General features: G+C 36.9%; 1 protein-coding gene across 1 annotated transcript; it reads right to left on the reverse strand.

Moving 5' to 3' along the window:
- Positions 1 to 670: 670 nt before the first annotated feature.
- stum (stum, mechanosensory transduction mediator homolog) lies at positions 671 to 24,025 on the reverse strand. The gene is made up of 3 exons (XM_081378251.1): positions 23,700 to 24,025; positions 8,319 to 8,498; positions 671 to 2,343 (listed from the first exon to the last, which is right to left on the reverse strand). Exons 1-3 carry the CDS (start codon positions 23,866 to 23,868, stop codon positions 2,309 to 2,311), a joined length of 384 nt encoding a protein of 127 aa, XP_081234377.1. The 5' UTR covers positions 23,869 to 24,025; the 3' UTR covers positions 671 to 2,308.
- Between the last annotated feature and the right edge of the window lie 215 nt (positions 24,026 to 24,240).

Below are 24,240 nucleotides of genomic sequence, written 5' to 3' on the forward strand. Positions count from 1 at the left end.
TTTCATCTCCTTTTAATGGTGTTAATTTCAGTAAGTTGGGTAAATGCCTTTAAGTCATGTCTTTATAATCATTTGTGAGCCGTTGTGACCAAGGAACAGCTTCAGTTTCTGTTATCATTAGATGATAGGCTGGTTAATCTATCTATAAATTACAGAAACATCTGTCTGTCAGTAAGTTAGTATGTCTGTTATTCGCATATCTCTCGAACCGTTTGTCCGATGGATTTCAAACTTGACAGGTGTCTCGCTACGGGCACAAGTAAGTGCAGTGCCAAGTTTGACGTTGTTTGGATTAGAAATGCAAAAGATATCGTTAAATATATCGGAGACCCCAAGAAGGTTGTGGTTTAAAAGTAAACATTCTGACATAAACACTCTCAGCTACACTGTTTACTCTGAATATTATATTTTATTCACGGTCATCATTTGTAGTAACCTATTCACAAACTGTTTGCTCAAGCGTAGTATTTTTTCGGAGTTCACTGTGTATCCTGCTCCCTGAATCGTGTAGTTCAATTTTCCACATTTATTGTATGTCATTATGTCAGTATCAGGATTTGCTTTCTACCATGCACAAATAAAAATGTCACTGAACTTTTGCTGTGTAATTGTAACACACTCAAATACACCAAACCAACAATTACTAAAAACACACACAAAAACTGATTTTGCATGGGCACTTTGCACTAGTTTTATTAATGTTTGATATAATGATGATATAAAATTCCTTACAAATAAACAAATAAAATTTCCACACACCTCAAATTTGCAAGATTTTGAGTTGCACCACTGCAGAAAAATAATCATTGCTTCAAGCTTTAATCATGCCACTTCTGGATGTATTTCTTAGTTTGTAATTAGAAAACAAAACAAGACACCAAAATGTCACTTTTTAAAAGCAGAATTTATTAGATATGGTGCCTCTGACATTTCTAGAGATGTGACAATGGCATTGTGTAAGTCTTCTGAGTAACATATATTTGGCCGTAGTACATGTAGGCCTTTGGACTTAGCACTGGAATATAATGTTTGTATTTAAAAAGGCAGCACTAAACACAACAGCACACAACATTACAGAACTAATTCACTTTCTCTCCATATTTACAACAAATCCTCAAATACATTTACAGCACACATTCACACCAGACACCAGCTTACTGTATAGGCCTATATATTTATAACATCCAAAAAAAGAGACTCAACAAAATTTGAGACTCTAAGCGCGAGGAACACAATGAACCAGTTCAGAATGCTTCATATTTAGGGCTTGAATTTTCCGAATGTATCGCATACTCAGCAACAGCACAAATTCTGCTTGCTCAGTTGGTGCTACCATTTGAAATTGGTGGTTAATTTTTCGAATCAGTCTTAAATCATAATGTTTTGCCTATTTCAATTTGCGCCATGCCTTTCTCCTACGTCGGTCACATAAAAATAACTCGCACTTAATTGCGTTATTTCATACCCTACGCATTGGGTTGATTAAAGTGGCCAGTCACTATGGAAACTGACATACAGTGATTCACCAATACTTGGCTGTTTTACTTAACAACAGATTATTACTGGAGAAAAAGGTTATGTTTCTGGCTGGTAGTCTCTGGGTATGAGGACTAATAGAGATTAACAATAACAGGTGATGTATTTGTGCAGAATGCAAGTTATATTTTATAAAACATATACACTTTCTGTTTTATAATGCTTAATTTAAGTAATAAAAACACAGCACACTATAAAGAAATACTGTAGACACTGTAATGCACTTGACATAAAAAGTATTTTGTGTAATATGTATTCATAGTGCTCTGTGAGAAGCAAAATTTGAAAAGGATAGCTCACCCAAAATGTATTTTATTTTGATTTTATATGAACAAACATGAGGTTCAGTAATTTTGTGTGTACTTTTCCTTTAAGATTCTTTCAGCTACTGTTTGTAGCTACTGCTAAAATGTTCATAAAGTATATTGGTCAATTTAATACATACATTAAGACTACAGAGTAAAGTACGATTAAGATCGGTTTACCCTGACAGAAATATAATGTGTTCGGCACATAGACGTTTTGTACGTTTGCACAATTTTTAGAGATATTCACAGAATGTTCATTCTTTTCTGCTGTCCCTCAACAGTCAGGTCCCCTTAATGCAGTACCTGACAGGACAGGAAGTAGCAGGAGTTGGGCTGAAAATCTGCATGTGATCAACCCCCGGATCTCCCAGGCCACGTGGGGTCCGCCTCAAAGCTCCCATGCATGTTGGCCGGACAGCGCAGGAGAAAGGTGCACATTCAAGATTAGGTTTGGAGGACAGCAATCAGAGCTGCTGAGGGGTGGCCTGCTCCCTGTAGCCTGTAAGTACAAGAACATCAGAGATCACAAGACTGCTGTTACTGGACGTATACACTACAATTCAAAGGTTTGGGGTCGGTGTTAGAATTTGATAATGTTTTTAAAATGTCTTCTTAGGGCCGTGACACACCAAGCCGACGTAAAAGAGCTAGCGACCACAAAAGCTGACTATGTTGTATGAAAATATTTGTGCATTGGAATGCTCGGTCTGTCTCTCGGACTTCTTTGCTTACTTTCATCACTTTTTCTTTTATTCTCATGCTCGTTTGCTAAGCTAAACAGCCAAGCCTATTTTAATATATTTTAAAATGTAATTTATTCCTGTTATGAAAAAGCTGAATTTTCAGATGTCTTCAATGTCATATTGACTATTTTCAATCATTCTAATATGCTGATTTGGTGCTCAAGAAACATTTCTTATTATTATCAATGTTGAAAATAGTTGTGTTGCTTAATATTTTTGTGGAAACTGTGCTAAAATTATTTTTAGGATTGTTTGATAAATAGAAAGTTCAAAAGAACAGCATTATTTCATATATAAATCCTTGGAAACAGCATTAATGTATACTGTCACTTTTTATCAATTTAATGTGTCCTTGCCGTAATAAATATATTGATTTCTTTCCAAAACAAAAACAAAAAGAACCTACTGACCCAGAACCTTTGAATAGAATAAATGTAGATTGTGTAGCCTAATGATTAAATATCTGGTCTTATAACTAAAAGGTTGTAGGTTCTAATTTCTTCAAAGCCTGATCCATAAAGTCAAATACAGTATATCCATAAAGCCGTTTTTTTTTACTCAGCCTCATGTCACTACAAACTCATAGGACATTCTTTTTGTAGGCCACAAAACAAGTTATTTTGACTAATTTTCAGTGACTAATAACTGAATTTTTGGTTTGTTCCTCGTTTTGTTTTTGTGTGTGCTATTATGTTCGCATAATAATTTACCAGTGCTGTTATTGTTAACTAAAACTAGTTCAAATGTGTTCATTGAAATAAAGCTGAAATAAAGTAAAAAATAATAATATTCGATGAAAACTTGAACATAAAAACAAAGGCGGCAAAATTGTAAATGCCTTGGTGCAAACGTTTTTTTTTAGTATAGAAATAATACTAAAATAAACCTGTTATCAATAATTATTTTATTACATTGAATCCTTTTTGTGATGTCAAATGAGGTACAGTAGATATTTAACAACTGAATGACTTACAGAAAGCCAACAGAAAGTTTGAAACCATCTTCAGCATAATTAAAAATGTACAAATAAATAAAAAAAACAGCTCCTTGCCAACAATGCTCAATGCTACCACCTGATTTAAGCGGCGTCTGGAAGGGTGACTCAGTTCACTTTTCTTACACATCTCCTCTCAAGGTTCAGTTCGAGCAGCAGTCTTATATCTGCATTTACATATCACAGGTTTTGGCTTTATCTTTAAGCATTTATAGTGAGATTTAGAATGGGGATAGACTAATGACTCATGGCCTCCTTAAAGCATTGCATTATAACAGGTTTAAACACAGATGACTCCATGCTTTCAAGTTTCATTAAAGCTTAAAGCTTTCAAGATCCAAGCTTCAAATTACAAGTCTTTTTTTTTTTTTTTTTGCATGCAAGCCATTTAGTAATCTGTGCTGCAAAACGTAAAGGCAAATGTATTAGTTGAAGGGATAGTAGACACAAAAATGAACAACTGTAATTATTTGTTAATATTCATGGCATTCTAAACCTGTATGCCTTTCTTTCTTAAAGAATATCCTGGCCACTTTTTTTAGTGTAATGAAAATGAATGAGGATTGGGGCTGTCAAGCTGATAAATGACCAAAAAGCACCATAAAAGTATCATGAATTTGGTCCTTTTTTCCTTCAGAGCTCTTCAACTATTCAGTCGATCCATTCCACAAAACTAGTCTGAATGATTCGTTCACAAAACAGACTGATCCGATTCTCACTGACTAAATGATTCAGGAGGTTAACAGCCCACAAAGCTATAGTATGGAAATATGGTCTACTAGTCATGGACTACTTTCATAAAATATTTTATTTTATTGTTATGATGCTTTTGCATCCTTTTTGAAGCTTGACAGCCCTATTTCTCATTCATTATTATATTAGCCTCATTTCTCATTATATCCTTTCAACACAATATTGTTAAAAAATGTGTTTCATGAAAAAGAAAATCATGCAGGTTTGATTCTTGAGGTGAACTATTACTGTACTTTAAACTGTCTTTCAAGGCTGCTGAGCCACAAAGGCAAGGCTGCTTAAAGATCTTGTCAAAGGGCTCAGCGTGCGACTGAAGGAGTTATAGTGGTGCATCGTTGTAGCAGTCTCTGTATGAAGTCTCATGTCTGCAAAGCTTCTTTTCTAATGAGCGCTATGGTTCTACTGGCATTTAATGGACAAAAAGTGGATCAAACAGACTGAGAGGAGACTGGCAGATGGCAGGTAGTGGGAGGCACATTATCCAAGATGGATCAGAATAAACAGAATGGGAGAAGCCGAGCTTGCAGCATGTGTAGTGATAATGGGCTGAAATTAGTGACCAAACTGTGAAGACAGCAGACCTGTATCAAATATATGATTATATTTTGCTGTTTAGGATATTGCCATGTTTTTTTTTTTATTGCATTTAGAATAGTTTACATTAGTGTACTATTTCATAATGCTCACATACACACTGCAAAGTTTTGTCATTCGCATTTAAATGATTCAATGACTCATAAAAACTTCTCTTGTTTCAGGATGAATCACTGTTTTTTTTTTTTTTTATGAATCTCTTGAATGATTCAATGACTTACTCATAAAAAGGCATGTTGGGCTTCATGTGGCATTGCGCAGACCGATCAACGAGATTTGCGGGATTAAAAACAGGGCCGTCAAAGTCAGACACTTTCTTCTTCCCGTAGCAATGCTCGCACGGTTGTTTACGTACTTTATCACAGATTAAAGGAGAACTCCGATCAATTTTAACATTGAGCTCATTTTTTTGTCAATTTGGAGTGCTGTCAGTACAGAGAACAACGACAAAAATCGGTGTTGCCTACATCATGTTATCCTCTTTTTAAAATTTGCACCCTGTTGACTTCAATGGGGCAAGTTTTAAACCTGCTTTTAGCCTCTTAACATCCTTGATGTGTCATTACAAGTGCACAGCTAATGTGAGTAATTCCTTCAGAGTAAACACGGTGAATCTGACTGCAGTAGATGTAAAAGATATGAATAAAAATGATGTTATTTCAGCCAGCACACATACCTGTATTTTCTTCCGATTTTTGTCGTTCTCTGTATTGACAGCACTCCAAATTTACAAAAAAATTTGCTCAATGTTAAAATTGACCGGAGTTCTCCTTTAAGTGGATTAGATAGAATATTTGTGAAATACATAGACATTTCAGATGTTTTCATGAGGCAACAGAACACTGTTCATGTACTGCATAATACAGCTAGCCTAGAAATCTAGACGCACCCTAGCGGCAGCAAAATGTATTTTGCAGCCAGGGCAGTCTAGCAACTCTCCATTGACTTTCGAACTGCAAAAACCTAAATTGGGTCAGGCCAATCACGTCGTGTATAGAGTAGGCGGGGTGGGCTTAACATAATGACGACAGAGTTGCGACGGTTACCTGCCAGCTGCCACTTGAAAACAAAAATGGCGGCAGAAAATTTCAAGTCAGACGCCGATCGGTCTGCGCAGCGCCGCATTAAGTGTAACACACCTAAAGACTCAACTTGTTTCATTACTAGATGAATCAGCGTTTTTGAACGAATATCTTGAGTGAATGATTCAATGACAAATCATTTTTTTTAACAGTCACTTGTTGCCACCTAATGGTGTAGCGATGTAATTGCTATAAACTTATTAACTTTTATAATTTTATTTATTATTTATGAACTTTTATAACTTTTATAGTTTTATAACAGTTTTTGTAACAGAAATTAATGACAGGCTTACTGTGTGGTTGACAAGACTGTTTGTGAAGCTGTTTCATACATGGCAACTGCTCTCTGGCTCAGCAGCAGTGCTAATACCGATTTGAATGTTCACTGTGATTGTACTTGTCAAACGTTTAATAGACATAGCCGAATCATTGTAATTTAGGAATAACATTGCATAGGTGTCTGAATCGAGATTGTGATCTTCTAACGATTAATCGTGCAGCTCTAGTGTTTATAATAAAAGCTTATTTTTGCACTGCACCTCACCTGCTTGAGCATTTGTTGCATACTCAAATATTTTATGTTGAATCCCTTACTTTCCTGGACGATCTTGAGGTTACAAAGGACGCAACAAAGAAACATTGCCTTTACAACAAAACACTTCATTTTTGCAGTGTAGATGCAGTATGTATGTGGCCAATGCGTGCAGGTTATGTTTTATAATATTCAAGGTGTTCTATCTGAGACAGGTCTGAGTATGAGTTGTTACAGGACAAAAGTCAAATATTTGGTCCACCTACCTTCAGAGACTTTCAATCCAAAAGGTTGTGAAGTAATAAAATAAATAAATAATAGATTAGATATTTGAAATAAATCCATAAAAAGATACATGCAGAACAAAAGCAAGTCAAAAGGGAATCCTGAATCACATTCATCAACGGCACAATAAAATCGAATCTGTGTTTAAATAAAAAAATTGTTCCACAGGACAAACATGTGACGTGAGAAGTTCTGCGAGTTGCTTCGTCCGCCTACACAGAACAATTACTGCAGCGCTTTCAATCCACTCCTACCAACAGACCGCTCTAATAGTCATTGTTCAAAGAATTCTGGCACCTTCTACTGCCCTGGAAGGCGGAGATGGTATGGAGCGAGAAATGTGAGGTTGAACTTGAACATGAACGGGGTTGACTATGGCCCAATGCAGGGTGACTGCTGAAATCCTGACTGTCATCTTTTCTTACACTTACTAGGCATGACAAAGTGATAGTTCACCCAAAAATGAAAAATCTGTCAGCATTTACTCACCCTCATGTTGTTCCAAACCTGTATTACTTTCTTTCTTCTTCAGAACAGAAAATAATATATTTTGAAGGATGTTTTAACTGTTTTTGTCCATTTAATGAAAGCCTAAAACAACACTTGATGGCATTGAGTTGACTTTAATTGTATGGACAAAAAATACCAAATATCTTATTTTTTGGGTGAACTAACACTTTAACTGTATGTTCTAGTTTTGCTGGAAATCATTAAAAAAAGATCTGTGAGATCATGACCATCAACTTCTAAAAGTGAATATAGTGTGATTTAAATTAATATATAATTTTATATAATAAAACATATTTTTAAACTTTATTTATTCACTATTTAATGGAACACAAAAGTAGAATTATTTTAAGTATCCATTCTTTTTGGGATTTATTTATTAGTTTCTATTTTAACAACAACAGTTCATATAGAGACCTTTGCTATCAAAATCCAGCAAAGACCAAAAATAAATAAATAAACCAAATAATAACCACCTTAAATGTATCAAAGTGGTCAATACTCTTGTTTTCCACAGAAAAAATCATTTTTGGCACAAAAGTAAAGTGAATAAATAATATCAAAATTGTAATTTTGGGACGATCTATTCTTTTAAAAACAACCCAAAGTATTTAAGGGTTAGTTCACTCAAAAGTGAAAATTCTGTCATTAATTACTCACCATGTCGTTTTAAACCCGTAAGACATTCGTTCATCTTCGAAACACAAATGAAGATCTTTTTGATGAAATCTGAGATTTCTGTCCCTCCATTGACAGTCCACGCAACTACCAAAGTTTCAGTTGCGCAGCTGCCAATGGAGGGACAGACAACTCTCAGATTTCATCTAAAAGATCTTCATTTGTGTTCCGAAGATGAATGAAAGTCTTACAGGTTTGGAATGACATGAGGGCGAGTAATTAATGATAGAATTTTTGGGTGAACTATCCCTTTAAATAAATGAAGAATAAAATAACCCTGCTTTGGTATTACTGAAGCATACTCACTTGCGAGAATGACCATGTCCATTCCCCAAAATATGCTCATGATCCAGCCTACCATGACAATGGCAGTGACGATCTGAATGAAGGCAGCTGCGATGTTCAGCCAGAACACACAGCACATGTGCCTGTCGGGCAGGTCTGTCCTCGCTCCGCACAGAACTGTGAAGGCTGAGATGAATGTACCTATCACAAAAATACAGTGAGATGCTGTCAACATGAGACGAAATGATCCTCTTCTGTGGTTAAAATGGTTAACGCTTGCAGTATGACCTCAGTCTTAATCTCAGCCTAAAACCGCACACTGTAATGATATCATTCATCAGGTTGTGAATTATAGGCATAATTATGGCATAAAATATTAACAACAGAGCTTGAATATAAATTAACATGGTGATTTTAAGAGCAGACAGTGTCAGACAATGCCTGTAGGTTTCGTACATTGGTGGTCTGGTTTGAAATTAATGTTTGTTCTATGCTTAAAAGTTTATCGTACTTACATTTTGGTCTGTATTATTATTATTATTCACACAATATAGCACACAAAATATATGGACTACTAATATGATTCTTTCTGGTCCTTTTATGTATTTAACTGTTGTTATATGAAAAAAGATCTTTGTCAAGAATCTTTAAAAAATCTGGAACAACATGAAATTTTCATTTTTAAGATAACTGGCATTCACAACCTTATTTACTTCCATAATCTGAAGTATTTACAAGTAAAACAGGAAATGTAAATGTAGAGCGGTTGGCTACTTAAAGGGTTAGTTCACCCAAAAATGAAAATTCTGTCAGTAATTACTCACCCTCATGTTGTTCCAACTGCGTAAGACCTTCGTTCATCTTCGGAACACAAATTAAGATATTTTTGATGAAATCTGAGCCATGTCTCACTCCTCCATAGGCTGCTATGTGACCGAAACTTGCTGGCCCAGAAAAGTTATTAAAGAGATCGTTAATATAGTCCAAGTGACTCCAGTGGCTCAATCTTAAGTATATCAAGCGACGAGAATACTTTTTGTGCGCTAAAACAAACAAAAATAACGACTTTATTCCACTTTTCATTTCCTTCTCTCTGGGCCTCTAGTTGGTTCGCGTAGTCTTTTTGCGCAGCGCGTCTGTGTTACACGTCACCACGTAGGCTCACTATTGGCCGACGCCGGTCATGTGTGTGATGCGTGATGACGTGCAACACAGACGCGCAGCGCAAAAACACTACGAGGCCCAGAGAGAAGGAAATGAAAAGTGGAATAAAGTCGTTATTTTTGTTTGTTTTTGCGCACAAAAAGTATTCTCGTCGCTTGATATACTTAAGATTGAGCCACTGGAGTCACTTGGACTATATTAACGATGTCTTTAATAACTTTTCTGGGCCAGCAAGTTTCGGTCACATAGCAGCCTATGGAGGAGTGAGACATAGCTCAGATTTCATCAAAAATATCTTAATTTGTGTTCCGAAGATGAACGAAGGTCTTACGCGGTTGGAACAACACGAGGGTGAGTAATTACTGACAGAATTTTCATTTTTGGGTGAACTAACCCTTTAATACATTTTTTTTTTTTTATTGATTGAATGGTTCAAATTTGGCTTCACATAGCCAGATGGAGCCAGACAATAACAACGAAACATTCATAATAACTCTATGTAATAGGATATATATATATAACAAGTCAATTTTTCATAAGTACATTGCTTTAAATTCATATTTGAAATGGATTGTAAATCAATCAAATGTTACTATTTTGGTAGGGTCTTTATCCACTGATCTGCAAGACCAGTCTTAAGAGGAGTCTCACTTGGGAACTTTTGGAAACTTTGCATTAAAGGTGCATTACAGCTGGTGGTTGAAATTGGTACTGCAGTCCAAATTCAAAATATTCGAGATAGTTGTTTCCCCCGTCCCCTCCTCAGACTCGACGCTCATGTGGGTTGCCACAACTTGCCAGATTGAGGAGACGCAACAAGCACAAGCGTAACTGATAATGGAAGGCAACGAGCCTTACACTGTAAGTTGATGAGTTGATCTATCCGTGTTTGAACAAGCCGCTCTGGACATAGAGCTTTTTACATAGACGTCAAGGCTTTTTTCGTGTAGAATCTAATCTCTGACCCAGTTTGTTTGCTGGCTTCCATGGCTGCAATGCGCTGTGTTTTCCGCCAACTGGCAACCCGGGGTGTCGAAATACTATTGGGTAAATTGGCAGTGGGTGGGATCACACTGACCAAAAGTAGACATTCCGACACGGAAAATGCATTTCAAAGTAGAATAACTGGCTGTAGCATTGTTTATCGGAGAAACAAGTATGTAAATGTAGCATGTTTCCTAAATATCTGCAAATATATGGTATTTTTACGCTTTTACATACAGCACATTTAACCAGCATGACACCGTAACTCACCAAGACTCTTGTCATATATCTTCTATCCAGGGCAATTAGGTTATGAGGAGCTTTCCATATTTGTAAGGCCGATAAGCATAATTTACACAGATAGAGATTGAGCGAGCAGGCTGCACTCTGCTGCCATGCGCAGTTCAGAATCTCATTAGTATCACAATATTATCACAATAATAGATCCTAATGGGGAGGACAGTGGTTGAACATTAGCATAGCTCATAAACTGATGAGTCTCCTGATTGTGAGAAATGTACTCTATTCACTGCGGTTACAGCCTGTCCTTTGGTCAACAGTATGGTCTGGCACTATAAAATGTTTGGCTATTATAGAGAGTAACTGGGACAGAACCTCTTAAGTTTATCTTTTGGAAGGGGCTTTCCAAGTTGAGGATAAAAAAAAAAAAAAAAAAAAAACCTTTCACAATGTTCTTATTCCCACGGCCGTTATACAAACAATACACTTACTGTCCCAAAAAGCAAATAGCTTACAAGAGACACACCAGAGAAACAAAGAATGAATTTAGGAAATGGAAAATAACAATCTCTCTTTCTCTCTCCATCCCTTTGACTCAAGGAGGAGATATGCACCAACATTTTCATTCATCTATTTACATTCATACATCTATTTTATGTTCTAATACAGTAATATTGTAAGATATTACAATAAAAATTTGATTTCAATTTGATTATAGTTTAAAATGTATTTTTTTATTTCTTGTAGCTAAACCAAAGGACACCATGGCTATACCAAAAGTGCTTACATACCAGAGACGTTTAAAACTGACCAAAACCGAAAACCTTCAGAAGGAGTCTGCAAACGCTCTCCTAGCAACATTGTCTCTCTCTCAGAAGAAAAGGAACTCAATGGGATAATTAACCTCCCACACTGGCAATGGGGCACATGTGAGGAAGGCTAGGAAAATTATAGTGATTGTGAGCCTAATGTGCGGGGATTAGGACCCCTACTGTATCTTATCTTCACGAATCCCTTCTTCATAGAGAAAACGAGTGTGAATGTGTGCATGTCTGAATTACATGTGTGGCATATGCAAGCAGACATTTGCCTGTTTGACAGGCAGAAGCATTGTTGACAGCCTGATGCAAGATCACACAGATGATTTGCAATGCAAGTGTGTGTGTCTGATAATATGGTGGAGTCTTCATGTCATTCACTTTAATTAGGAAAGAAAAATCATGGTTTTCACAAAAATATTAGGCAGCACAACTCTTTTCAACATTGATAATAATAAGAAGTGTTTCTTGAAGAGTAAATCAGCATATTAGAATGATCTCTGAAGGATCATGTGGCACTGAAGACTGGAGTAATGATGCTGAAAATTCAGCTTTGCCATCACAGGAATAAATTACAGTTTAGAATATTTTACAATAGAAAACAATACATTTTAAAATTTTAAATCTAAATATAGCTGCAAGCAGCCATTACCGGGGCCAAGCACAATCAGATGACAAGACATGCCAACATTGCTGAAAGTGTCAGACCAACTGCGACAATGAGCAATTAAAGACATTTAAAAAGGATTATAGGTAAAATGCCTGAAAAATCAGAGAAACAGTAAATAAAAATATGATTTAATGGATTATCACTTTTGACCAATAGGTGGCGCAGTTACAAAACTGATGTGATGTGGTCAGAGTGAAGTGACAATGACACACACAAAGTTTGGTGTCAATATGTCAAGGAATTGCAGAGATAAAGCCTGAATAGTGCTATTAGCATCATGCCTCAACTTTGCTGCTGCGCTATACGAAAACGGTTTCGTCAATCGACACGAAATCCATAACTTTTAGTCGGCACGGTCTGGAGATGATACGATTCGATTTTGGTGAAAATCGGACAAACGGTCTAGGAGGAGTTCGAAAAAGTAGGTTTTGAATGAAAATCAAGATGGCGGACAGGAAGTTAGGCCAAATAAGGTAAACTTGGTATCTATGTTCTCAGCTTGACCCAAGGAATCTACTAAGATGAGTTGCATTACAATAGGCCAATTTATTCAAAAGTTATTAGCAGTTTTGGAAATTTTGTTATAACTTTTGACCACTAGGTGGCGCTGTTTCTAAATATGTTGGGTACCTTCAGGGGATGGTGCAGATGGCACATTCTGAGTTTTGTAATATTACACCAATGCATTTGTTTAGTATAGCATTTTATTTCACAAAACTGTATTGAAGTCAATGGGAATTTCATGTTTTGTTCTATTATAGCGCCACCAAGAGGCTCAGTCACACAATTTTTTTTTACGTGTCCTCAGAGTGAGCCGATACATATGTGTGTCAATTTTGGTGAAAATATCTCAATTCACTTCGGAGTTATAGACATTTATATGAAAAAACACGTAAAAAATGACTGACACATGACTTTGATTGGAATTTACTACCCCTAAACATCAATATTTTCGCATTTGGGCATTGGCGTATAGCTATCGACCTATGTTTCCAAACTTCTGACGGTGGTTTCGTCTCGATCGGACAAACAGTTTCGAAGATATAGCCAAATGTTTTTTAAGCGCTAAATCACAACGCTACACAAACCGTAAGGCAAAACCTAGCATGTTTGGTATCGTAGGACTCGGAAAGGTTTCAGGAGTCTAATTAGATGAGTCTCGTGAAAATAAGTCGACCGCACCCAAAGTTATAAGCATTTGAAAAATAAAATTCACCACTAGGTGGCGCTGTTTCGAAACTTCTCAGGCTCCTTCAGAACATCGTGCTGATGACCCATGCCAAGTTTCGTAACAATCCATTCATGCGTTCATAAAATACAGCATTTTAGCACAAAATTCAAAATGGCCGACAGTCAAAATGGCCGATATGGTAAAATTGGATATCAGTCGACTCGGCATGTCGCCCTGAATCTATCAAGACCAATTTTATGATTTTTGGACAAACTGTTCAGAAGTTATAAGCAAAAATAGCCATTTTTCATATCTCCGGACCAGTAGGTGGCGCTGCGCCGAAACGCAGCATGTAGCCTCAGGTCATGCTTGTGAGTACATGTACCAAGTTTGGTCTGAATACGATAAACCGTTGCGGAGATACAGCCTTACGACTGTTTTTGCTAGCGCTACGTAAAATGTATTCGTGCGTTTATCGAAAACGGTTTGACGAATCAATTTGAATTCCATAACTTTTGGTCAGCACTGCCTGAAGATGATCTGGTTCAATTTTCGTGCAAATCGGACAAACCGTCTAGGACGAGTTCGAAAAAGTAGCTTTTTCAGAAAATTCAAAATGGCGGCCATATTTATATGACGGAAAATGACGTCATAGGGTGCAATCGAATCGGCATGAGCTCAGGAATCAGAGGAAAAAAGAATTTTGTTGATTGGCCTTACGGTTCAAAAGTTATTAGCAAAATAAAAGTGAAACTTTGGACAGGTGGTGGCGCTAGAGGGAATGACTTAGAAACACAAAAATTGGTGTATTTAATGTTGGGACTGTCCTCTATCAGAATGTCAAACCAAAACAACTTTCCCGCAATCGGTTCTATGGGCTGCCATAGACTCCCAGTCGGAAAAATGAAGAATAATAATAAGAACGGGAACAGATACAATAGGTGCCTACGCACCTTCGGTGCTTGGCCCCTAATAAATGTAATTAATTAATTTAATAAAAATGAATACATTTAATTTAAAATATTTCAAAATATTACTGCATTTTGATCAAATAAATGCAGCCAATAGTGTATGATTTTATGTATATGTGTATATATTTATTAACTTTTGAGGGTATCATGAGTCACGTCAATGTGAGTTTTGTAGGCAGTGTATGGAGGCTAGCTAGGTAGCATAAGCTAATGTAATAATTTTTTCAGATGCATATGAAAAAAATTAAACACATCATTCACTAGCTCAGTGTACTGACCCTCTAAAATACAACATTGCACACTGTGTTTGGTCTACAGGTGGCAACTAGCTTGATGTATAACAGAGGCATTTCAAATGCAAGGTGAAGGATTAGCCTCAAGGTAGGCCTAGAGAACATGCACAGCGACCGTACCGGAAATTGAAAATTCCACAACAGCTCTGCGGCCTCTATTTATAACAGCTCAAGGATGAGTGCCAAGACAGCTTGCGAGGAGACACAAAAAAGTCAGTCTGACTGCCTGCAATCATCACAGTTTTCAGTCATTCTGTGAGGTGCTGATTACTCATCAGTCATTTACTCTCTGTTCAATCCTTTCCCCCCCCCAAAAAAAAGAGTCATTTAGGTTAACACTGTCTTTTATGAGGCTCACAGCACTCATTTAATACAGAAGTTTAAGGGACAATTTCACTTGGAATGACTGGGCCTTGAGAAGGTTTAGAAATGATTAACAAGTGAGCTTGAACATTTTGCTATATGAAAAAACCCATAAGTAATTTTCATCATCCTAAAAGTTAAACTTCGGGATGAACGTGCTTTATTGCCGAATATTACAATATGTTTTTTCAGTCCACAGAGTTTGGAGCTCTGTTTATTGGTAATATAGACTCATTCATTAATCACACTGATGCTCTTGCTTCAGATTACATAAGACTTGCAGTGTAATTTGTTATCGGGTGTCTCTGTTGATTGCCACAGTGCAGCTGTATTAAAAATGAGACCAGAGCAATAACAGTCTCTGGATGATGTTATCCCATTCATCTCATTTTGTGAGTGAAGAGACCGTCTGTATAAAATTAGGAAGTTACAGTGCTCAGAGGGCCTCTATCTGCTGCCAAAAACGTTGTGCTGAAAGCAATTTTTCTGCTCTCAGAGCAAACTATTGTCACAAAAACACCAAATGACCCCTAATTCCAGTAATCATGTCTAATATTGTAACTGAACTTTTATCAGCTCCAGTTTAATAAAAGAAATCTCATATTTTAGTCTGAAGTGGTTTCTTTCAATGCACTTTTGCGAGCCACTGGTTTCCTGTTTGGTTTTCTTCCTTTCTTTTGAATTGGGTCTCAGCCTTATGAGTCACGTCCACCACACACCTACTGTACTGTCCTTTCATTGACTCTCTGATGCATATTTTACACAAACCTGGGAAGGTTTTTGTCTTGGCCTAATAAGATGAAATGTTGACCAGACCTTTTGTTGGTTAGTCCAAGATCTAGGTTTAAAATAGATCAAATCTAACATTGTCTAAAAATGCACACTTCCCTAGAGCAATGTATGCAAACTGTGATGCATATGCTGAGTATGTATGTGATGTACACTATTGTTCGAAAGATTGGGGTCCGTGACATTTTTTTAATGTTTTTGGAAGATGCCTCATGCTCACCTAGGCTGCATTTATTTATTTAAAAAGAAAATTAAAATAAATATTATTTGAAATACAATGAATTTTTTCTTGAATCTTTTATATATTTTTAATATATATTTTAAAATGTAATTTATTCTTGAGAAAGCTGAATTTTCAGCATCATTGATCCAGTCTTCAGTGTCACATGCTGATTTGCTGCTCAATAAATATTTCTTGTTATTATCAATGTTGAAAACAGTGCAGCTTAATATTTTTTTGCAAACAATTATTTTTTTCAGGATTCTTTCTTTGTTTAAAGCATTTTTTTTAATCAGTAATGTAAGCGTTGGTAGCAATACTTGTTAGTTGTGGTTAAATGAAGCACTTGAGTAAATTATTTCCACAGTTAATAGATTAACGTCCGTTAGACGTTAGAAGTACGTCCGTTAAAAAAATATACAGGTCAAAGTACAATGCCAAGCTAGTGGATGTATTAAGTCTGGGTATATTTTCATAATTCACACCTGCATACTGTTCTTAACGTACTTCTACAACAGTTGAGAAGAAAGTTCTTCATTGAATATTGTATATAAGTCATTATGAACACTTAAATTCGCATTGCAACTTGCAAAGCTTTGATTATGGTAAAATAATGAAACGAGTAACATAAAAACACCAAATTACAGCACCACTATATTGTTGACCTCTGCAGCCAGTCTATTTTTAGCCTGAATCCACAAGAAAGTTGAGTTAAGGTCACACAAGCGTCCTCTACCTGACAGTCACAGGGTCTTCAGCATGTCTATACTTCTGTTTGCTTTGAAAAAAGGCTGACAAGAAGCTTTTAACATTTTATTAAAGATCTAAAAGAAGTAATGTACTCTAAAATGATAACCAGGCTTAATTTTCTCCCCCGTTTAAGTGCACTTTGAAGGACCCACTTGGAATGAATTCATGTGCCGGCTTATCTACCGCTTTCAATCTTAGTGAAGACAGGCAGGGAAGCTTCTGCTGTCATGGAAACTAGAAGAGCAGGGCTAGAGTGATGAGTTCAATTCAAAGAATGTTGGGATCGCATCGGCATGAGCAACACAAATCTCCCAAATTGCCCTGCTGAAAAAAATAGCTTAAACCAGCATTAGCTGATCTGCACCTAAACCATCAGGTCGACCAGCTAAACCATTATAAGACCAAGAAACAAGCTTAAGATTTATGCTGTTTTGTTTTCACTGTAAATTACTTGGTTCATTTTAAAATCTCTAGTCCCTGTGATTTAGTGTTAGTTCCTATTTGGTTTAAAACATCTTGTGGAAATGGGAAAATTAAAGCAAAAAGCATTTCATTATAAAAAATTAATTATTCAGCACATTTAGCTCAGTTTTAGCATTTTCATAAAACTGTGCTCCTAGCATTGATTTTTAAGCTAAATGCTCGAAATTAAAAATTTCCCATGTGAAATGACTTCCCATTTAGATTTAGATCAGTTTTCCACTTTTAGGCCTTGTGAACTTTCTTCAGATGAAATTCCATCCATATCTGATTACATCTAAAGCAAATATTGTTTGAAAAGGATACATTCTTGGTCTACACATAGCCTGAATGCGAAACAAGATATTTATTTTTCTAGTACCCTGAACAAATGTTGCAAATGAGCACGCAAGCCTAAAATTAAACAGCTGTAAATCCAACTGTCAAAATAATTTTGATGCCACCATTTGTCGGAATGGCTGACCAGACCACATAAGGAAAAAAATATTAAAGATGCCACCCAGGAGGTTTGAGTCCAGTATCATAATTTAATTTGAAATCTGCAGTGTTGGGTATAGGAAAAACTCATTGGAACAGGGTTGACAGGAAGTGGGATTTACTGAATTCTGAGAAAAAATGTTCATCCATCCATCCATCCATCCAGGCCAGCATTCAAAGTTTGTCCTGATGAATTTTGCAGTTTTAGTTAAAGGTACACTACAGTTTGTAAGTCAATACAACATCAATCCTTCTTCCAAAATGTGTTTTTGTCTTACCCTGATTCACTATGGTAAGCCTATTATAGTTCAAGGCAAGATTAAAGACACATCTCTTTGACCTAGCATTCACATAATACATTATAGACTTCTATAATTCAATGTTAGGCTACATAGATTAGATCAGCCGGAACCGGGAACACTTCCCATAAATCCTGATGTACTCGTTACATCATAAGAAGAATGGCATCTACGCTAATTTTAGTGTCTTTGTTTATCCCGAGGTTTTCCCGCAGCCTGCCGGATCCAGGCCGTATCCAGATCTGACGAAGGGCCTTCGCCTGGACCCGATGACAACGCAGTGCTGAAGTGCCAACTAGTCTCTCCCTATGGAGGATCCCTTTACCGCACTCTACAGATAAAGCGTTTTCGGGAAATTCATTTTGCGTACCTACCCCGAAGTGATAAAATAACATTCTGTATCAAAATTTATAAGGAAAGACCAGTAGCCTACTTTGTTTAGGCTTGGTTTGTAGGGAATTACAAACCTGCGCACATATATTCAAACGCACATAGGCCTAACTATAGAACCAATTCTTAATGCGCATGTGAACGCCATCAGCGTTTCTCACAGGTTCGCGTTTAAAGTCTGTGTAGAGAGAATGGTGTCGTCTTGGCGGCCCCTAATTTAATAACAAATGATCGTTGCGACGGAAGCGAATCAATCAAAACTTACCTTAGCTGGAAAATAACTTTATTAAAGAACCGCTATAAAGCCAAAACAATCACTGTTATCTTAAATTATATGTTTATCTCTGTAAAGCTGCTTTGAAACAATCTACATTGTTAAAAGCGCTATATAAATGAAGATGACTTGACTTGACTATTATATGTGTTTATATTTGAGACCTGTCAGGATGGTTTTTGTGGGAAATTGTGTACGCGTCACTTGCCCGTGTGAGTCTCGTCATATCATAAGAGAAAAGCTGAACTTAAATTTAAATTGCAATTCTGCATCCATTTTGTTTTTGCTACCTCAATTCAAAATCAGCAACTGAATTGAAAATTAAAAGGCATTTTCAATGCTCTAGTCAAAGCTTAGTGTGTCACAGCTTCTGAAGCTTATTTAACTCTTTCCATGCCACTGAAGAGATTTTCCGTCATTTATGACACAACGCTTCCCCGCCATTGATGAGTTTTTTGGCAATTCATGTTTTACTGGGGTGCGCTGTTATGGATCTTCTGAAACAGTACTGCATCACGAGATCCAGAACTAAAGAAGATCTGTGAAAAAAACAAAAGGAGCAGATAGAGGTTGCTTATGCGCAAGTAAGCTAACGTTATCATTCAGCAGCATATCAAAACTGCCTTGTGTTACAGAGAAAAATGTTGAACCCACAAAGAGGTATAGGACTGTGAGGCTTTGGGGGTGTGTCCATCTATATTTTGATCATCGCTCCGAATCCGATCCGGATAAAGCTTTTTGTTTGAAATGTTTTTGTTGTTGTTGGTTTTTTTTTAATGAAACTTGCCCAGATTCAAGTGTTCATAAAAAAGAATGAATGAAGCTAGAATAAAATGAAAGTTTTGATGTGAGGGATCAAAAATCACTGGCTGGCAACTTTTTTTAGTAAACGCTGGCAGGGAAGGAGTTAAAAATTAGCTTTCTGTACTATTAGTCAAACAACCATTTCCATTTCTTGCAACGTCACTGCATAAGCAAGCACCCAGGTACCCAGCTCTTTGTCATTTCATTTTTAAAAGAAATCTTCTAATAAGAATCTCAATCGGTGCACATCCAAATTAGCATGATTTGATTAGATCTGGCACCCAACACATGCCTTGCAAAGTATCTGCAATTAAAGGTGAGGAGAGCAGGCTGTCAAGCATGACTCACTAACTAGAGTGGTAATGGTCTCTGACAACCTGAGCGCAGACTGTGAGCTCAAGAGAGCCCCATTCGGCTCTTGGCATTTTCCCTTGTATCATCGTCATCCAAACATGGGCTCTCTTGTCATAATATTCTGCTCTAGTTTATGAATGAGTAGCTGTGCGGCAAAAAAGGAGCTTGGCAAACCGTGCCCGCGTGCAGAGATGATATGAGACAGGCACATTACTGCCTGTAGAATGCATCTTTGTTATATACAGTAGTTTATGCATTGATTCATGCTGCGGACTCGTGACACTCTGCGTCCTCCAAAAGCACTCCGTGTCCTCCAGACTCCAGAGGGACTGGCCGAAACTTGAGGAGGAAACGCTATGCTGAAGTGGACTGCAACAAGATTATATGACTTTAGGCATGGGTCCACTGAGGGTATCCTGATGGATGAAACCAATATTGACATAAACACCAGAGGGCCACAAGTGGCTGAGTGATGTGGTCACAGGGTTGATTACTGTATAATCAATCTATCTGCAACTGTCAGAGATGGATTCCAAGCTCTGCAAATGTCCCAGATGCTAAGATGTCATGGAGGAACGGCATATTCCTGGTATCGTGGTATCAGTACACACACCAGCACACAAAAAAGGAGTAAATATCCATGGCTGTGGGGTTAAAGGGAGATATCTGATGTACTACATGATCCATAAAAGACGAGGGAGCCAAAACGTATCGGCTCACCTACCAAGACGAACGATATACTTAGGAAATTTAGTAGACTTGGTAAAATTTCAGCACAATGCTTTTGTATTGAAAGACTTGATAACATTTTACAATAAAGTCTCATTTGTTAACATCGGTTAATGCATTAATTAAAGTAACCATGAAACCAAAAATGAACAATTCTTATTGATTTATAGAATATTGCAGTATTTATTATAAAGAGAAGCTGATCACTGCACAGTGAGTGAGTAGAGCTCAGTGTTGCCAGACTGGAAATGTCCATGTATCGTACCAGAAGCTAAAACATTTTCGTATTTGGAAGAAAATCACCATACACGAGTCAAACGTACAGAATACAGTTATTTATCTAGACCAGGGGTGTCCTAGAGAACCGCTATCCAACTGAATTTAGTTCCAACCCTAATCAAACACACCTGAACAAGCTAATCAATGTGTCTTCAGGATTACTAAGGCTATAGGCAGGTGAGGTTTTTTTCAGTGTTGGAGCCAAACTCTGCAGGACAGCGGCTCTCTAGGACCGAACTTGCCAACCCCCTGATCTAGACCAACAACTTTTTGACATGACCTGCATTTTACTTTATTGCTAAACTATTGACTTCAGCTTGGAAACAACTGACCTAAGCACCGCGGCAGGAACGTTAACTTGTGCTTGTGCTTGTGAGAGAGAGTCATTCTCCACAATGATTGGCCAAGAAGACGTAACGTGAGATGACATGGAAGACATGCGTAACACCACATTCACGTTCTCCTCACAATCATGACGGTAGACATATCCACAGCTAGATCAATGAGTATGAAGCCCTATGATTACAACGACCATCATTTGAATTGTCACAAAATTCTGAAATTATCATACATTATGAGATTTTTTCATTATTGATCGTACATCGTACAGAGGTCAAAATTATCATAGAAATACGATAACTATTGTACGTCTGGCAACACTGGTGGAACTTGACGACTGGCTCACCTTCACTAGATGCAATGGGTGGAGCTAGATGGTCCAACCACACCCTAACTCCACCCATAACCCTATTGCTAAACATAGCTCCACCCACAGAGGTCTCGGACGTCATGCCCACGGACCATTGGCTGAACATCTGATGCATAAGGCACACAAAATGGAGAAAAAAACCCACAAGAAGTTTCGAAGTCGTCATCTGATTGGTTGAATTCTATAGGATTTCCGGAAGACGTGTGTGTTGCGTTCTTCAACAACTGTGTGTCTTATCTGGAAACAAAGCCATCATGACAACTTTTCTCAGAATTATGAGATATAAACTCGCAATTGCGAATTCCATAAAGTCCAATTCTGAAGAAAAAAAAATACTGATTTTATTACTCGGATTGTGAATTTATATCACAAAATCCTGAGAAAAAAAGTAAGAATTGCGAAATGTAAACTCACAAGTATGAGAAAAAAAGTCTGAATTGTGAGATAAAAAGTCGCAATTACCTTCTTTATGTTTTATTCTGTGGCAGAAACGAGCTTCCAAACTTTGTTGTGAAAGAGTGTGATAATTTCCTTTTCCCCGAGGTCATGCTTCTTAGCCTTATTAGACACAAAGGAGATCAATATTCTTCTGCCATGTGTGCTTTTATGCTTTGTAAAGTATCCTACAAAACAGCTGATGCGTTTAATGTGTCTAATGCAGTGCTACTAGAATCCTTAAAGAGAAATAAGACAATCCAATTGCTCTTTGAAGACAGCTCAATCTATATATGCAATTAAGAAAACGGGATGAAAGGGGATGGTCGCAAGAAGATCACACACATGACCAAATACCAAATATTATCAATTAGACCAGAAGAACAAGACTGAGATTCAAGGTGGAAATGGCAGTAAAGCGATGGATGAATGGATCAGCTGGGAAGGAGAAAAGGTCAAGTTATCAATCAGAGTAATGGAGTGGATGCAATTATTTATGATCGTCCTGATTATGTCTTCTGGTACGCTTGCAGATTCACATGATGGATCTATTACCACAGAATAAAAATTGTACATGAGCTGAAATAAAAACAGCTCCCGTTGAATTTTGACCTAAATGTCAGTAAGAAACTTGATCTGATCCATGTCCAGATACTCCAAGTGCACTTTGGTGCTTTAAAAGCTCAATGAGAAAGCTCAAGGTTGTCCATGATTAAGAATCTAGCTTAAAAACATGTGCTATGTGCCATTTTAACTTTTTTTTATAAGCGTTTTTGAATTATTTTTATAGCATTTTAAAGATAAACTCAAACTCTAAAATGGCCATCAAGTAACAACATATTTTTCTTACACTTTGACTACAGTGTAAAAACGCTAATCATTATTTTATCATATTTAGCACATTTTTTGAATTACAAACCTTAATTTCATAGCATTTTCTTTGGGTTTTACCATTTGACTACTTTACCTAACCATTTCCTGTTTATGGTTTTCTTGTCACATGACAATAAAATGCCTTTCTGCATGTTACTTATACCACTTTTACACAAACAAAACTGATTCACTATTTATTGTCCTAAGAAATAATAACACGAGGTGAGCCAACCTACTCAAAGGTTATCTTTCTGAGAATTTCAGCCTTTTGATGAGACTTCTTTTTATAGAAAAAGACGTTGTGAAACATTTCATTATACCACCCACGTCTGACTTCATGCCCCACAAAAACATAAAAATAGCTTTTAATTCAGAAAACATGTTCATTGTAGGTGTATCCATTGTCTGTGTGAAGTGCATTTTTAATGTTTTGGAGTGTGAGAAGTAATAGATCAGTACAAAATAATAATAATGAATGTGTCATCATTCACCCATGTACAACAATACTGTAGCCTATACTTTCACCAAAACCATAATAAAAACACATAAGGGAATGCATACAGATGAATTAGAATTAGAAAGAAATACATTAACCGTTGCTAAAAGTATTTAAACATTCCCATTGCAAATGTTTTTAAGTATAAACAATGCAATATACCTTTTGTAGTATATATTGGTATATAGGCTACTTATACAGTACATGTATGTAAGATGAAAAGCAAATTTAAATTAGGCTACTTCAAGTGCACAGTGAAATAACTTGTTGATGGAATGCAGTTTATTTCGGGTGTAAATACAGAATACAAACGGTGTTATATCTCGCAGGTTGTTGTGGTGAAATGAGCGAATTGTCCACTCGTACTCACCCAGTCCTGGCACAAATGTGTTGAGAAACAAGCAGATGACAGCTACTGGGAAAGGCATATATGGGATGGCAGCGCGTAAAGCTCCTTTCTTCTCCCTGACTTGAACAACAACTCCGCTGGTAGAGGAAGAAACTCCTTTTTCGTTCATTTCTGTGTCTTTCTGGTCCATTTCCAATTTTTTTTTTATTAATTACAAATCTTGAAATCCTTGTTTTGGTACGTGCTGGACACTAACAGGCGCAGCTCCAGCGCGAGCGTAAGCTTGATGTTGAAGTGAGTGCGCGCAGTGAACGGTAGGCGTCACACTTACTACTGTGAGCCATAGTAGATGAGAAGGTCGTTACACAAAAGATTTAAAGTCACAGTGGTGACTTTAACGAAGGTAAACGAACGATTATTCATGGAATATCCCAATTGTTTGAAATATTGTGGATATCCCTATTTGTTTATGCTCAAAGTCTTCAAAGGCGGTAAACGCTGTAGTTTTGCTGTCAGAATTTAAAAGCAATTTAAAAGCATTTTTCACCCCAAAATTAAAATT

The sequence above is a fragment of the Scardinius erythrophthalmus genome (assembly GCF_964197995.2).
Source record: "Scardinius erythrophthalmus genome assembly, chromosome: 11".
In the NCBI taxonomy this organism is placed as follows: domain Eukaryota; kingdom Metazoa; phylum Chordata; class Actinopteri; order Cypriniformes; family Leuciscidae; genus Scardinius; species Scardinius erythrophthalmus.

What these genes read in the sequence shown, in the direction of transcription:
- stum (XM_081378251.1), bottom strand. Translation starts at nt 23,868, where the DNA reads ATGGACCAGAAAGACACAGAAATGAACGAAAAAGGAGTTTCTTCCTCT. An exon ending in CACATTTGTGCCAGGACTGG is followed by an intron (nt 8,499 to 23,699) that starts GTGAGTACGAGT and finishes TTTTTGTGATAG; the next exon opens with GTACATTCATCTCAGCCTTC. An exon ending in GGACATGGTCATTCTCGCAA is followed by an intron (nt 2,344 to 8,318) that starts GTGAGTATGCTT and finishes TTGTACTTACAG; the next exon opens with GCTACAGGGAGCAGGCCACC.